Source organism: Podarcis vaucheri (assembly GCF_965113315.1).
Source record: "Podarcis vaucheri genome assembly, chromosome: 3".
Lineage (NCBI taxonomy): Eukaryota > Metazoa > Chordata > Lepidosauria > Squamata > Lacertidae > Podarcis > Podarcis vaucheri.
This window is the reverse complement of record NC_138761.1, coordinates 67,398,848-67,416,939: the sequence shown is the minus strand read 5'-3', so window position 1 is coordinate 67,416,939 and position 18,092 is coordinate 67,398,848. Positions and strand designations below refer to the sequence as shown.

At 39.2% G+C, this 18,092-nt stretch overlaps 1 protein-coding gene across 14 annotated transcripts in view; it reads right to left on the bottom strand.

Moving 5' to 3' along the window:
• Positions 1-18,092, bottom strand: part of PTPRK (protein tyrosine phosphatase receptor type K) — a 327,907-nt gene that overhangs the window by 132,481 nt on the left and 177,334 nt on the right. For all 14 annotated transcript variants that reach the window (XM_082216025.1, XM_082216024.1, XM_082216026.1 and 11 more), the window contains exons 6-7: positions 17,351-17,525; positions 1,646-1,939 (exon numbers count right to left, since the gene is read on the bottom strand). In XM_082216025.1, coding sequence (XP_082072151.1) covers positions 1,646-1,939; positions 17,351-17,525 — 469 coding nt within the window. The remainder of the gene's footprint in view (positions 1-1,645; positions 1,940-17,350; positions 17,526-18,092) is intronic.

Here is an 18,092-nt window from a genome sequence, read left to right as displayed (position 1 = left end):
TATTGGTCTTGAAAGACCTACATTGGCTCCCCATATGTTTCCGAGCACAATTCAAAGTGTTGCTGCTGACGTTTAAAGCCCTAAACAGCTTCGGCCCAGTATACCTAAAGGAGTGTCTCCACCCCCATCGTTCAGCCCGGACACTGAGATCCTACGCCGAGGGCCTTCTGGCAGTTCTCTCCCTGCAAGAAGTGAGGTTACAGGGAACCAGGTAGAGGGCCTTCTTGGTAGTGGAGCCTGCCCTGTGGAATGCCCTCCCATCAGATGTCAAGGCAATAAGCAACTATCCTACTTTTAAAAGACATCTGAAGGCAGCCCTGTTTAGGGAAGCTTTTAATGTTTAATGCTGTATTATGTTTTTAATATTTGATTGGGAGCTGCCCAGAGTGTCTGGGAAAGGCCAGCCAGATGGGCAGGGTATAAATACATTTATTATTGTTGTTGTTGTTGTTGTTATTATTATTTATTAAATTCAGGTGTGCCAATGATTTCTCCACAGGCAGCTCGTTTGCACACCCAAACTAAGCAGGACTGAACTCCTCACAAATTAGCTGGTGTGGGGCTTTAAATTCTGCTTTCTGCAGGGATTAGTGCATGGCCAGATGATCCAGCCATGTACCAGCTCCATATCTGACATCACATCTGACATCAGGTGTGGGGCTGGTGGGTATCATCTGAAGGAAAAGGCATAGAAGGCTAAATGTGGGGGACTGGAACTGGCAGTCCATCCAAATTTGAACCAAGGGTTAGAGGTTCTCCACTCCAGCTGTAGCTGTTTCCCACACCAGCATTAAGGTTGCTCAGAGTTGCTAGTCTTCCTGCAGGTCTAGGGCTTTTCACATGATACCACTGTTGCAGGATGGAGTACTGCTGCTTGTGATCTCATATATCCCAGCCTGAATTGTATGTTTATCAGGATTTCATCAATCTCAGGAGATGGTAAAGAAAAACCAATAGGCTAGCTTGACAAAGAAACAGACTTGGGTTGAAGAATGTTCTCTGACACATGCAATTCCTAGGTTTGATCCCCTTTTTAAAGTTTATTTATTTAAATGCTTAAAGAATAAATCAAACTTTTCCTCCTTTCCCCCCCATGCAACTCCCTTTTCTGACAAGGAACTCTGAAATCACATTTTAATTGTTTTGGCTATGATCTTCTTATGTAAAAGCTACTTAAGTAAACCAAAACGTCGTTCCCGAGCTATTCAGTAACTGCTTTTCTGGGGCTACAGACGACCACAGCAGGGTCGAGAAGGAAGTGAAACGCCATTCCACAAGAAATCCTCTCAATTCAAGTCATTGTGAATTAGGGTGGGGGTGGAGAGGGTGACTGGTTTGCTAATGTCGCCTTGCAAGTTCATAGCACAACTTGTATATAAATCTCCAGCTACTTGGCCCACATCATACACACTTAGCTACAGCCATGCACTAGTTCTCATAGGGTGGGGAAAATCCCCTGTAACAGAATAAAGGTACCACTTCCCTTTGAGAAATTACTACTGGTTGAATTCTTAGCTGAATTCTAAAGCCAGCACAGGTGATCTAAACATATGGGTTGCAGAAAGAAAAAAGCACATTCTAAAATTAAGTTTTTAGCAGTACCGTATTACAGTAAATCCAGAATAGAGTCTAGAACAAGCCATACCTGCACACTTGGTCCGGGTGATAAGTGGTGGACCTGGTTGACCAGTGCCACCTTCTCCAGGTCTGGTTAGAAGAACACGGATTTCATACTCTGTGTCTGGGTCCAAATGCCACAGCTTGTAAGTTGGTGCATTTACAGCATGGGTCTCTGTCCAGGTCCCAGTTGTCATATGGTATTCCACTTCTTTTAGGATAATCGGCCCATCTCCAATAATGGAATTCGCATTCAACTGAATCAGCAAGTAAGTTGGTCCAACTCCAAGCAGTTGTGGGGGTGCTATTGGTCGAGGTGGTTCTGCAAGACATAATTATAAGAGCTGAGTCAGAAAGATAAATATTGGCATAAGGCCTGGATCTTAAATGAGTAAACAACAGCAATGTAAGGAAGTATGTGAATATTTAACACACACAACTAACAATATCAGCTGATAAAAAAACATGAAACAACGGAATATATTTCAATACTTCTGTTAAATTGCCTTTAGTACTAGGGGACCAACAGAGAGAATAAACTATAACAATGGAGATTCTGCCTACAGTAGCATTGCCTAGGAGTGATTTACTTCAGGAAGCAATTAAAAGCAACACACACTTTCCTGAATAAAATGAATCCGCTAATAAACACACAGGCTTCATTTTCATTCCAGATGGCTCATATTTTGGCTAATTTGTTTCAGTTAATTAGGCATCAATGCTAAATTCAAGGCACACGGGGGTTTCACAATCAGCAGTATTGCAACGCAGCAAATCCAAAAAGCTGTATAGACAACTAGAAAAATATCTAACCTAAATAACCTATTAGGATATCCCACATGTGTTTAATCTCTTGAAAGAAACGCTAGGGAACATTAAATAACTCCTTCCTTCTGTGTCTACTGTATGAACAACTGGATGTAAGCCCCACATGAAATTCATCTACTGCATCAAAGTCCAGAAGGCTGATCTTATTGTATTTTATATTGTAAGCTAGTTTGATATATTTTGTGAAAAGAGGAGAAGATAAATAGTATATCTATATAAAAAATCAACCAAACAACAAACCAACAACCCTATGTTACCAGGTACCTAATGTATAAAGGGTCATCTCCAGGTGAAGATGTGCACTTTCTGAAACAATATGCAAAATGAAAAGCAACCATTCTTCAAAATTCTTTTGCGAATTTTGCAATGTAGTGTCTTGTGCCAGAGAAAATAATATACAAAAATGCATTATATTGGGGGTTATTGGATGCAAAAATAGCACTTAGATGCTGATGCATTTTAAGGATCGGAAAAATGAGAGAAAGTGAGAAAGTGAAATTTACCAATCATTCTATTCCCTTCTCCAGGACTCTGTGATCTCCTAATGATTGGCTTATATTGTTGGAATGGTTTTATTTGCTTATTATTTGAATAGATCTTTCAGAATCATAATTAAAAACACCTACCACTCTGCTTTCATCTACTGAATAAAAAGCAATTGTGTTGTGTCATAACTTTGGACAAACATATTTGGACAAATAAACAAGCTGAACAATAAGCACACACTTTCTCAGGAAGCAGCATTTTTTCACGTCTAGATGGAATGGCTACCACCTGCTCTTCTTTAGTTATTTTTTTCTCCCAACAGGGTTGGCAAAGAGGATACAACTGAGGGAGCCAATGCCCTCCTTTGTCCTTGCCCCTCTCCAGCTCTAAGTGAGCAATGCATGGAAGCAATATTGGAATGCTGTTGTAGAGGGTAGAGGACCCCCCGATCCTATCTGTTCCAACCAAAAGTGGGTGTTACACTAGAAAAGGGAAACCGACCAACTCTGGTTGCTTCTTCCATACTCTGGGGTCCTTCAGTCCTATCTAACGCACAATTAAAACAGTAGTTCCATACAACACTTAATACAGTGCTCTACAGCCATTGTTTTCCTCACACCTGTGATCTTTCTATAATGTTTACTCATAAATAAATCCTGGTAAGCGACCATCCCCTGCCACTTGATTCAATACCTTCCCCTTTGCAGGCTTTTCCTCTTTCTTGTCATTTCTTGCTCTGCAGATGTACATCGGGGTAGGGAACCTACATCACATTGTTGTCATGGAGATTAAATGAGGAAGGGGAGAACCATGTATAGGCCACATTGAGCTCCATGAAGGAAAAAGGTGGAATAGAAATGCAATGAATGAATGAATGCGGCGGCAACCAGTCTTAGTGATCTTGGCGTGCCCACCAGCCTAGGTGCTATTGTCCTGGCCTGTTGGCCACTGCTGCTCTCTGGGGACACCCTGGGGTGCAGGACTCTGGACTCTGGCCTGACGGTCCAGCTCTAGCTACGACACTGTGTGGTAGGTCCACATTCTACTATCTACTATCGTGCAATACTTTGCAAAAATATAATTTCAGAAATTGAATTGGGATTTGCTGAGATAATCCGCTAGAGCTTGTTAATCAACCTTGTGAGTCATAGCAATGGGATAGCAAGCTAAAAGATGAGCCCCTTCTGTCTCCTTAAATTAAGAGTTGCTAGAGGCTATATACATATAAAGCTGTCATGGAATATACGTATGAAAACGGTGCGATATAAACCCAATGTCTAACAGCCTCAGACTTTGCCCACTAACTTCTGTTTAAAGATGCAAAAAGTTTCAGGTTACTTGCAATAGGAAAGTAAACTCTGTAATTTTGAAATTATAATTGGGGAATATTTGATAGCTCGGGTTGTAGAATAAGGAATGAGAACCATTAATAGGAAACTTAATTAGGTAACATCAGAAAAGTTTATCTGGTATATTGGGACTGCATGCTTCAGTTGTCATTTAGTGTACTTTTGGGATTCTTAGTTACACCACACCTCTGGCTCTGATAGAGTATTGTGTTATGAAGAATATTAATAATGCCACTCAACAATTACTGGTTCATTTAATAACTGATTAAAATTCATGCATAATTTACTGAAACATGCAGAGACTTTATAAACATCTCCTTGTCTTCAAGAGCCTAAAACCAAAATGTATATGCTAATATAAAAATATTCTTTGTGCCTCCAACCTAAGAAAAATGTATTATGCAGTGATATATTAGCCTTATGAATGCATAGTTTAATCCACAACAAGCATGCTGTTAATTGAAGTATATTTTTCTAAACATAGTATCCTGTTCTTTGAAGTCAAAGGTTGAGGGCATCCCCAATTAGGAATCAGTGGGAAAAACGCCTAAAGTGAGCCTCTGTATCAGTTATAAAACTCCTCTCGAGAATCAGATGTTGCCTGCATTTTTAACTCTATTTCAAAATAAAATTCCACACTAGCAGAGCTGGTGGAATGGTGTTCTGCACAGTTTAGTGTTTGTTCTTAATGTGATTGACCTTCATAAGCTTGACATTTAACATCTTAATTTCACAGCAAATGAACTGTCATCATGAATGCTAGCTTCATCATTGAGATTAGATTCAGTTGGAGGTCCAAATTAGCTTTAAATATACATTGTGCATTGGAGGGGGAAATCTTATGAAGAATTAGTTTGTTTTGAATTTAGATTCATAGAATCTGGGGATTCCTTCTACTAGGAAAACTGCATCACAATTTTTTCTCCTGTGATGATTTTTTTTTTTTAAAAAAAAGTTTGCTTCCACACTGTTTAATCCGGAACCAAAAGTGGGGCAGCTAGTGCTGGCATTGGCACTGGTATGTGGGCATCTACTGGGGCTGATTCTGGTATGTAGCAACCTTTATTCTTTTAATAAACAATACGCTCATGGTGCAGCTAGCATGTGGATCTTTGTTCATTTTTACTGTTAAACTATTGTATATATTTCCACAACCAAATGGTGTTTATTCCATAGTTAATGTGGTTAGCATCAGAAGTAAATGTCACTTACAAGCTTGTGGAAACACTGGGATCATCTACTGGGGGGGGATAAAACTGCACTTGCATATAAAATGACAGCAAAGAGACATATGGCACCTTAAAGGCAGCCTGGAATTGTCCAGCATGTTGACTCTTGTACCCCCAAAAAGGACATTTGAGATCACAGTACTATGGAAGACATGAAGTAGCCAACACTAATTCTGTATCACATTTTGCAAGCAGTACCATCAATTTAGAAACAAAGTATACTCAGGTGTCATAGCAATCTGGAAAGAAAACATGGGGGTGGGGACTCTCTGGAGGGCAATAGGGCAGGGACAGAGCTAGCTTGCTCACCCCACTTTTCACATTCCCTGTCCATGGTTGGATGGGGCTAACGTTGAAGGTGGGAGATCTGCTACAGTAGTCTCTGGATTATGGGATCCTATTCAAAACACAAGCATACAGTCACAATCACAAACACTGGGTGTCTCTGTCTGTAAACGCACAGAGTGATTGAGATCGCAGTTAATCTAAGGAGGTCCAGAGAAAACTGACAGAAAGGGTACCCCAGGATGCAGCTCTGTTAAAAGAGAGATAGGATTTAACTGGGCTTTCTCCCAACACACTGGTTTAAGCTCTTTCCTACCAGATCACATTCCTTATTAATGTAAGGACTGTACGCTACTGACCAGGGCAGTTAATCAACAGCCAGCCTGTTCATTTTGAAGTCACTAAGCACCCTTGTGATCCCAGGAGCTCAGCACAAAGATAAAAAAAATAGGGCAACGTGGATTTCTGTCCTTTGCTCCTGACACCCCACTGGGCACTCTATTGGGAAACTCCCTTCACAAAACACTCCAAAAATTAAGTTCCCAAATCAGCACCCTGTCTAAAATGGTAATATAAAAAGGGCCATGTGCTATAGTCTACTAGAGAATAACTGTTCTTGTTTTAACATCAACCAAGTGTTTCCCTTTAAAGGTGGACGACCGCTTTACGGGATTTGTTAACTCCATTCATCCAGATCTGCAGATTTTTCAACAATTTCTCCAGAGAACCAGCAAGACTTTGTGACTCTTTTCATTTCTGTTACAATATGTATTATGCAGTACAGGCTCTCATTCAGACGCAAAGGAGAATGCTACCAAGCATGTACACAGACACTCTCAATAGCTTGCTCTTTGATTTGTTGATAGCATATTGTGTAAGCCACGTGGCTGCAGACGGCAAAAAGCAGAGCCTTTGCAGCACACAAAATCATTCCGACTGGAAACAGAAAGCATAAGAAGAGCCCAGCTGGGGTGGGGTTTGTTTCTAAATTACCTGTTTTACGTTTTATTCTGTCAATTTTTATGTTAAAATTCAATAAAGATCTATACGATTAAAAAAGAAGAGTCCTCTTGGATCTGGTCAAAGGCCTATCGAGTCCAACATCTTGTTCTTATAGTGACCAATCAGATGCCAAACCCACAAACAGGACCTGCGCACAACAGCATTCTCCTCACACTACTTTTGTTCAGCCATACCGAGATTGGCAGCCCCTCAGTCCTGCCTCTTCTCAACTGCTTAGCAGTGTCTCCTCTGCATTTTCCCCCTGCCATGTTAATTAAATATTTCACAACTAAGTGTCTGAGGTAGAAGATGTGTAGATTCTGTCTCCCAACTGCAGGACACTTAGGAAACTTTTATCACCTGCAGGTGGCAACAAATATGACCAGGGGAAGGAAGGTGTGGATACAAGGGGCCTGATGGATAAGAGTGGTATAACTGTTTAACAGCTGAATCATGAAAGCAGACTTGCAGTGTCTGTGTTTACGTCAGTGCTCAGTCATAGACTGGGACCTATGGAAATCCAGCACAGCCCCCAGAAACCCCAAGACTTTGATCACATCTTTTTGGAACTGATTCCATGTGCGAGTTAAGTACAAGGCATGATACCAAAACTGGGCAAGAAGCCAGAGATAACAATGAACAAGTATTGGCTGCGTTTACATGTAATACTAAACCAACATTTGGCACTCTGTGGATTAGATGCAAAGATCAAAGATCTGGTCTCACCCATTCCTTCTTCCCCTTGCACAGCCAGGAAGCAAACTTCTGTGGAAATTAGTTTTACTTGTTACAAAGCCAGGAATATTGGGTTACACTAAACTGCAGTTAGTTAAACAAGCCACCATCATAACTTATGGCTTGAAGTGGGCTTGCTTTTAAAACTGGTCAGATTTGCTGTAAGCCAGGATTCCTGGTTTGCATGACAATGACAAGCCAGAATTCTTTGCAAATTCGCCTCCCCAGCCACACAGGAAGAGGAGAGATGTGCTCATCAACTTAGTGTTAAGTCATGACTTGGAATTATTATCATTTTTAAGTGTATTACCCACTCTTCGCCAGCAGGTCTCACACATCTCAGGTAGACGAACTTAGGACTGCAACCTCTGGGACTTCTAACTGTTCCCAGCAACAATCAAAATTCAGCATTCTGAGTCAGTTGTGGTTTTTTGTTTTCCTTAGATTTGTACATCCTATTGATTTTTTGAAGTTGTATTCTCAAAAAATTATAAACTTTAAAAAAAATCAGAGAGGGGTGTGTGTGTGTGTGTGTGTGTGTGTGTGTGTGTGTGTGTTTACCATAGTTCAGTGCAGTCATGGAAGCTCCCACTTAACATGCCAACTTTATGTATAACATACAAAAGTCATACACAACTGTATAGCTGGGAGCGTTTAATCTTAGTGACTCAATGTCTCCTGACTGCCTGGCATGCTGAACTACGAAGAATGATTTTGCAGCAGAAACTGCTAACTCCTGCATATTGAATTTCACAACCTGTGCATCACCGTGGCATTTTATTCACCTCAATTTGAAACACCACTGCAATCATTTTACAATCTGTCCTTATATAATAAAAAAGGATCAGTCCTTTAGAACTAGGCACTGTCAGCAGAAGTTAAAAGCAGAATTCGCTTCGTGTCCATTGCACATGTGACCTTCTTATTTAAATAAAGCAACCATTCACTTCAGCTTAAGTGCAAAACATACACACTAAGAATTGAAGAATTCTGAGGCCAGGTGTTTGTTTTTGAGTTCACTGTCCTTCCAAGCAACCCTGTCACCACCACTTCTGGTTACCTCTCCCAGATTTTTTCATTTCAGTAGTATAATTTGAGGATAATTTGATGATAATTTGAGAGGGGTCCTTTTGTTGCTGCCATTATTTAACAATTGAGAGTCAGGAATCATTGCAATCTACTCTCTACCACGCAACAATCGGGTGGGTGGGTGGGCGCGTGCGCACGCACAGGCCAGTGGTGGTGGGAGCCAGAGGTAAGGTGAGGTCAGAGACAAAGAATGGGTGGAGCAAAAGATGCAACTCTTGCCTTTGCTACAGCCAATTTAAAGCAGCAGTTTCTATACATGCACATCTTCAACCTTCGTCCAGAAAAGCAAGAGGCATTAACACAGTTCAGGAACACATCCCAGCTAAGCAGAAGCACTTAAAGAGGTTGTGGAGCAGGGGCAGGGCTAGAACCAACTTGAGCCACTCCAATGGGTGCAGAAATTTCTAACGCAGTCTCAGACTGCGTTATTATGGAGACTGTTGAAGTGTCTCCATAATAATGAAGCCTAAAGATCTGGCAATAAACCAGGGTGACAGAGCTAGAATAATTTTCATTTGTCTTGCAACCAAATTTCCAACTTCAAAGAAGCAAGCTTATTTATATTACAGTATTTCACAATCAAAATTATTTCTCCTTCTCCTTCTCCTTCTTTAGCAGAATGTGATCAACCTGATTTGACACCAAACCAAAGCAAACTAAGGCAAACATCCTCTGCATTACAGGGGTCAGTATTTTCTCTCTGTTTTCACAGTTTCTGGCCTCAAGCAATCTGTATTATGCTCTCTGGATGGTAAGGGAATATTTGGATATGCCCATAAAACACATAAAACACAAGGAAACTGGTGTTCCATGAACACTTGGTCACCTTTCTTCTAAGTTTAGTATAATAAAATACTAACAATGCTACTGAATTACAATTGCTATACTATTCCAAAAACCAGAAGGCCAAACCAGTGCTAATATTTTGCTTCATTGTCAGCCTTTGTTCCCACAGTCAGCATAAATGGATTTCCCAGTGGTAAGTATTCTAACCCTATGGTTCTCATAATTCATTTGGTCTGAATTATTGATAAGCTTTTCGGGAAAATGGAAAAGGGTCACACAGATAAGCCAATTCTTTCTTGGATAAAACCCATAAATTATATATAAATATTGATATATCAGGACATAACACAAGTTTCTCCTACAGAATACATTTTGCTTTGTTTACAGAGATGGACAATATTCACAGCTGTAGTCATGGCAATCTACAACAAATCATGAGCATTCCATGGGCTGGTATGCAGATGCAATATTAGCCAATCATTAACCATGGTTTTTCTTTTAGTCTTTCTTGCTGGTTAAGAATTTTACTGTGGCATTTGAAGGCATAATTGTTATGTTTTTAGTCCTGCTTTAAATTTAATTTATTGTAGGTTGCCTAGAGAATTATATTATGAGGGCATTCTATCTATCATCTATCTATATCTATCTATCTATCTATCATCTATCTATCCAGCCACTATTCAATAATAAGGGATAGGTAAAAGTACTAGAAGTACTCGAAGCTACCAGCATGAGTTTGACCAAGCTGCGGGAGGCAGTGGAAGACAGGAGTGCCTGGCGTGCTCTGGTCCATGGGGTCACGAAGAGTCGGACACGACTAAACGACTAAATAACAACAACAAAGTACTAGAGGACTATACACTGCCACCAACCCCACTTCTAGCTATGGTTTGGCATTACATCTGCACATATGTTAATACGAACTTGGGTATGCTCTTAACCCAATATATGAAATATTGTGTGGGTTACATTGGACAATTCATTGCCATTCTCCTACCCATATACATGGCCCACTAGCAATGTATTTGCACTGACCCTATAAATAACTGACCAACTATAGTTTAACAGAGTATAATAGATGCAGCAGCAAAGTGCTCATAAATGTACTATTTTTATAAACTACGCTAGGAAAGTCATGATTAGTGGTTTCCTGTGAATTATTAAACAGCCAAATATTTGAAACTGTTTGAAAAGGATTTAAGTGAACTATTCTGAGTGTGCCTTGTTCCATCTGTTGAAAAATTATTCTCAAACAATACAAAAGCCAAGATGATTAAAGGTCACTGATACATAGCAAAGCACCTTATTTCAAACCAGAAGAGGGGGGAAATTAATTATAATTGCAAAAAACTATTCCAGCCACATTTTAGACATAGCATCCAATTATCCATTTCATTTTCATTTACACCTCATGGGCGAGATCATTTATCATGTTTCACGATAATGACCAGAAGGCACACAGAGAGTGATTTCTAGAGGTAACAAATTACAGACCATATTAGCATAAGCTTACAAGATCTCATCAACAAGTACTATGCATAAATATGGGGTAATTACATTTACAATGAGCAGGAATGGTTGATACGCTACCTTCTTCATTAGCAGCTGCCAAAAAAACAAAACAAAAAACTGGTTCCTAATTGAACATCCTGGTTTGCTTGCTTAAGTACAGTAATTTAGATCCTTATAACAAATCAGGAATCACTGTGTTGCTGGAGCATCAGCCAGGTAGGCATTGTAGTGGCTCATGATCTGGAGATGAATCTTTCATCATCAAGTATTATTACTTCTTGCTACCAAGCCATCCATCATGCTGCTGAGACAGCTTGGAAAGATAGTGCTGGACCCTCACATTACTGCTCCTTGAACTCTGTCTCATCCATCTTTTGCATCATGCCTGATTTGCAGCTAAGTATCATCTCCCTGCTGCAAAACCAAGTGTGAACCCCATAATGCCTCTAACCTAGAGTGCCACTCTAATAGTAATTGATTTCTTTTTACTGCCGTGCTCAGGACTTGGAAAGCTCATCTGTGGTTACTGACAAAGAAGACAACCATACAGAATTTAGATTTTTGCTGTAGGAAAAAGTAAAGTTGCTTCTTTATTCCACCATGTTATATGTGTCATGGATGCATTTTTTATATTGATGCACATACATGCACACAATATATAATATGACAAGCATACAGTGGGTGCACATCCACAAACATACAAAACACAGACATATAAGTATTGTTTAAACAAAATAATCTCAGGTGCGATACACAGTATTCAACATTTCAGGCTGCTCCAGTTGTCAGCAATTCAATTTGACACTGTAAGATGTTTACACACACACACACACACACACACACACACACACACACAGCACACACCCAGTGTACAAAAATAAGGGGAAATTATTATTAACCCCAGATTCACTCATTCAAACAATGTCTGCTTTAAAACCTCAGCAGACCATAAACCACCCAAGATTAAGTATAGTAATTCAGCTTCATCTGAATGCTGCTATAAAAGTTTAATACATCAAAATGATCAAAATGCCCCCAGTGGCAGGTTGGGATTCTGTTTCCAATTCAAATTCTCTTTAATATATGGCTTCACTGACATCTTGCATTTTCTACCATCTAGGTTGAATTCCAAGCGGCTTCCTTCTTCATCATTACCATACATCGGCTCACCAATCCAGCACAACACTACAGAGATGTCAAACCCAGTAGATTTTTCTTTTGTTCCCAACAGTGAGTGGCAGATAGGAATCATTTAAATAAATACTGTGAAAGCCTTCCTGCTGGATTTCCCCAAGCACTCATTTTTTAAACAAACCTAAGTATGGGAAGAGATTGAAGGGTGAAGCAAAGCTAGCAACAAAATCTTAAGAACAATAAAAAACTGGAATTTAGTTCTGCTTTAGTACATCTATAAACATGCCTTAATTTCTTGTTAAATATGGACAATCTGAGCAAGTCATGAATACATTCTACACTCTTACAGGAACAGATACAAATTCAAAGAGCAATGGTGATGTCTGGATTGCACTAATATAATCTGTTCTCAGAAATGAACAGTTTCATTGCATCAGTTCTTATAATCTGTATCTGTATGTGCATCAGTGCTGGTTGGGTCATTAACCAGTCAATGCAAGCAAACAACACTCTGCTCACTATAAATAACCATATTTAACAGTTTCCACGTCATGCAAGGATAGTTTTATAATTTAAACATATTGGTGTTTACCAGTTCAAGAAAACCTAACCAAGCACATTTTGGATATGAATAGCCAACTGGCTATTTGCTTCATTACAAAATATTTATGGGACCTGCAGCCTGTTTTCCTACAAACTTATACACAATTTGTATCTAACGCGCTAATCAAATTTGACATAGAAATATAAAGTTTAATTTTAGTAGTAAAAATATCTTGTTTATTCTAAGAGATGCAGCACTCAAATGAAATGTTTTGGCTCTCAAGCCTGGAGGGTTTGTGCTCTATTTTTAGTCTGCTGACTATCTGAAAAAGTAAAGCAGCACAAGCAACAGGGCAGGGAAGTTCAGGCTGTTACACAACACCATCTGAGTAGCCTACATAGCTCGGTCAATGAGGTCCAAGTGCCCCTCTAAGACTTGAGTATCTGGAATAAGATTCACTTAAGGGCCCTTGAGTCGTGCAATGTATTCAGCACCTGGGTCACATATATGTTACATAACCAAAGTTTTTGTGCTGCATGTAACATGTTACTTTTAGCTAATTTCTCAGTTTTGGTAAATTAACACAGGACTTTACTATATAATAAGGGCCACCAACCTTTTGGGGCCTGTGGGCACATTTGCAAATTGAAGAAACTGCTGTGGATAACACACACACCACAACAAACTGCACACCACAGTGTAGTTCATTGGCTACAAAAGAATGCTTTCTAGGTCTAATTTCAGTGGGAAGGAAATGGAGACATGGTGTGTACCAAGGAAGGAAGGCCTCTGTGGGCACATTTGAATGAGCCTTTTCTGTGGTGACTCCCCATCTGTGAAATGTTCTCCCCAGAGAGAGTCACTTACTGCCGTCATTACATGATGACAGTGAAAACATTCCTCTTTATCCAGGCTTTCAGTCACGAAATAATATACGGCCTGTTAAATGTGTGTGAAGGAGAATATTATTATGATTGTTATTGTTATTATATTTTTATAAAATGGATTTTTACACATACAGTATTCTGTTTTCCTTTCCACAAGTAGCTAAATGCACATGGTTTGATTTTGGATGTGATATTTGAAATTTCATGCGAATGTCAGAGTTGATGGAAATGAACCTTACCCCTGCCACACAGTCTTACAATTTCAATGCTCCTCCAAGGCATTTACAAATGGTACAAAAAGGGATTGATTATCAATTTTCCTGAGATATATGTGCCTTTTTCTTTCTTAAGAAAGAGCCTGTTGTTGTTGTTGTTGTTGTTGTTGTTGTTGTTTGGGGGGGGGACTTGACTGGATCATTAGAATAATGCCAGGCACCAAATTCATTTTAAGATATTGAAGGAATATTTAGGAGATTATTCACTCTAATTAGTTTTGTCAGCCTACGCAAAACTAGTCAGATCCCTTGGAGGAGTAATGGCATAAGACACCTATTAATACAAATACTAAAGTGTCAAAGCTGTGGGATGGAAATCAATAAAAATCTATACCTGTCAGCTCGTCACAGTTCACAAGCACTGCATTATTGACATGGCACACCTTTGGCAAACATAATTCAACTATAAACATTGTATAGAATCCACAGACGTGACCAGATAAGGAATGGTCACTGGGAGGAATGCAGAGAGAAGAAATGCCATGGTGCACTTGTAGCAGCAAAACTGTACACCTTCATCTACCCCAACTGCAATTAAACATGTCTCTCCGGCATCTGTCTCTACAGCTACAGCAGGAGCTGTAACTCTCCAATGGTTTGACTCGACCTCCAAAGGCACAGTCTTCCACTGTCTCCTGAGACAGACAGATGCCAACAAACCCCTTTGGTAAACATAATTCAACTATAAAATTTGTATAGAATCTTCCCTGTGAAATCAAAAGAACGCAATGAAAAGTCACCTAAGCTCTACTACAGTTCATGAAAGTAATGGGAAGGAGTCTCAGTGACAAGTCTAGATGTTGGCTAGCAATAACTTGTATGAATGGGGAAGGGTCATAGTTCAGTGGTAGATCCCCTTGCTTTGTATCCAAACGGTTCTGGGTTCAAGAATGCTGGGAAATGCTACTGTCTGAAACTCTGGACAGGCACCGCCCATTGGTGGAGACAATATGAGTTGGCTGGACAAAGGGTCCGATTTAGTACAGTGGTACCTTGGTTCTCAAACGCCTTGGTACTCAAACAACTTGGACCCAAACACTGCAAACCCAGAAGTGTGTGTTTTGGTTTGCAAACTTTTTTCGGAAGCCGAACATGCTCCTTTTTGAGTGTTACGCTTCCGTTTTGAGTGCCACACTTCCGTTTTTGAGTGTTACGCTGAGGTCTGTCTGTTTTTGCTATTTATTTTGTGTATGTTTTTTGCGGCACTTTTTGTTTTGTTTTTGTGATTGTGTGGTAACCAGTTCAGCTACTGATTGACTGATTGTGTGACTGCAGTACATTGTTTATTGCTTTCATTTTATGGATCAGTGGTCTCATTAGATAGTAAAATTCATGTTAAATTGTTGTTTTAGGGGTTGTTTTTAAAAGTCTGGAATGGATTAATGCATTTTGCATTACTTTCTATGGGAAAGCGTGCCTTGGTTTTGGAACGCTTTGGTTTTGGAACGGATTTCCGGAACAGATTACGTTAGCGAACCAAGGTACCACTGTACATGGCATGCTCCTCTGTCATATTTCTAGACATTTATACATGAAACTTCCAATTTTCAAGTAATAAAGACAAAAATATATTAACACAAAGCTTCTCTCAACAGAGTAATATATATTTTTATTTTTAAATTCTACCATGCCTACTTTCATCCTCCACAATGGCATGCCAGTTGCAACTGTTAAACTGCACACCTTAAATATATAGTCAATCTAACATACTCGGGCAATCAGACAAGGCTAGTTTTAACACACATTTTATCAGCAGCTGCTGTTATTCATCTTCCATTCACTAATAACCCGTGTTGTCAAAGTTTGTCTTCTACAAGCTGAAGATATTCTCATTACTCAAAATGATATGGAAGCAATACTCAGAACATGACAAAGTAAATTGCATTTCATCGTATCTTTTTTCTTCTTCCTGCGGCTGAGGGAACACGTAGATCGATACTCTTCAGCATGGGAACTCCACACTGAAATTTTCATTTGTTTCAAACAGCAACAAAAAGACCTTAAGCATGCCCTGTCACTTTCGGTTTAGGAAGAAATGCACTAATAAACTCTTACCCCTGGGTCATCTTTGACAATGGGCAATACTATGCCAGCTCTTATTAAAGGCAATTCGTATCAGTGGCCCAAAAATTTCCTTTAAAATTACCATCTTTTGTATCCATGTAGCAGGATGTCAGCTTTAAAGTGCCATCGAGATATAGGACCTGTCACTATAGTTAATTTTCAGCAGAGTTTTAACACCAGGGTAGCTTATCCCCCAGGGTATGTTTTTGACTAACGAGGTTTATTTGGTGGTTATCCAGACAAACAAGGAAGCATTACTACTGCATATTGCTTTTCAAATATAGCGGGAAGCAAGGAACTCTATGTACTCAAGCTTTAAGGTGATGCAGCTGATAACTAAGATCTTAGTATAGATAGATAGATAGATAGATAGATAGATAGATAGATAGTCCAGTAGTATCTTGGAGACTAACTAAGTTTGTTCTGGGTATGAGCTTTTATATGCATGCACACTTCTTCAGATACACTGAAACATATGTCGCCTTATATATTCTTCTGTTTCAGTGTATCTGAAGAAGTGTACATGCACACAAAAGTTTACACCCAGAACAAACTTAGTTGGTCTCTAAGGTGCTACTGGACATTTAATATATATATATATATATTTCAACTGCATCAGACCAAAACAGCTGCCTACCTGAATCTAAGATCTTAGGTAGAACTCAACGAGTTGTTGAAAATATATTTATGTTTCATTTTGTTTTGACAAAATTTATAGACCACTTAATCAAATCAAACCTCTAAGCAGCGTATATAAAATAGTATAAAATATAATTTGTAAAACTTTTAAATACTTTAAGAACTTGAAATAAAAACAAAATGATGACTTTGAAAATGTCAGCATTTCTCAATGGGAGACAAAATTTATTTCCTTAACTTTGATCTAGAACTGAGATACACACCATACAGTTGAAGCCTATTTAAAGCACACAACCCTCTCCAAAGAATCCTGGAAATTGTAGTTTGGAAATTGCAGCTTTGTCAGGAATGAACTACAGTTCTCAGAATCCTTGCAAGAAGGATGGACCTTGAATGTATTGTGCATGCGCACAGCTTTAGTACAAAAAGAAACTTCCTATATTCTTTGTACAATTTGTGATAAAGTACCACAGTGTCCCGTGGCCTTCATTCCAGGGGAACCAAACCTAGGGTAAGTGCTGGAAACTATGATGTCTCTCACCACTCAGAGATTTCTGTACACATAACAATATTAAGTACACTAAGGCTATAGAAAAGTAATAATGAATGGGAACATTTAAGTCAGGTTTTCATCTCTATTGGTATAAAAACAAAGCAAACTCCATGGAATAAATATTTAAACATTTTTATGTCATTAAATATCATTTAGATAATCTGTGGTTTTCCAAATAGAAACCAGCCACTTTTGTTTTATTCCATGAGGATTCCAGCAACGTCCAATTGGCTTCTCCTCTCTATATCACTTGAGTTCAAGGTATTATCAAGATAAACACATTTTTATTTTTAAAACATTTGATGTCAGCAATCAGAAAAGAATTTTTTTTTTTACCTCGAACAATAAGCTGAGCAAAGTTGGAGACTCCAGATCCTCTCTCAGACTGAGTAACACAGCGATATAAATCCTGATCTGTTTTTGTCACTTCCTGAAGTTTAAAGGTAGCAGCAAATCGTCTGTGATTTATGTTTTTAGTTAGGGCCACAGGAATGTCTTCTCCATTTCGTCTCTGGAACAAAAGGAAATCAACACAAAAAAACTGGGTGATTAAAACAGCATCTGATTGGTAGGATCACAAAACAAGCAACTTGGCAAGTAATGAAAGGGAATATGGAACCTTAGAAAGGTACCCATCTTTATGAGAGAGGTGTTATGTGAGAAAGGAAAAGGCACTATAGGCAGCTTGGCAAATATTTTCTTTGCACTCTGAACACTGCAGCCCATCCACTACTCTGAATGGCTTCATGTTAGTAGAGACCATGAAATGTTGTTAGAAATAGATGGCAGCTTTGTACTGGGTATCCTGATGCTTAAGATCCACAAATGAAGTATATCAAAAAGGGAAATACACAACAATAATATAAACAAATGGGGTTGTCTCCAGTGAACAACTTCTGCTTGTGCGATGAATTCTCCTCCCCTCCCACTCCATTGCTCAAAATCTGCTTTCTAGTTTCTCTCAACCCTCCAGAGCTTTAGGGTGCTGGGGGTACAGGGGACAGGGAGGAGATGGAGAAAAAATACCACTGCATGTGCGGAAGCTGTTCTGCTCACACAATTACAGATAGGTAGCCGT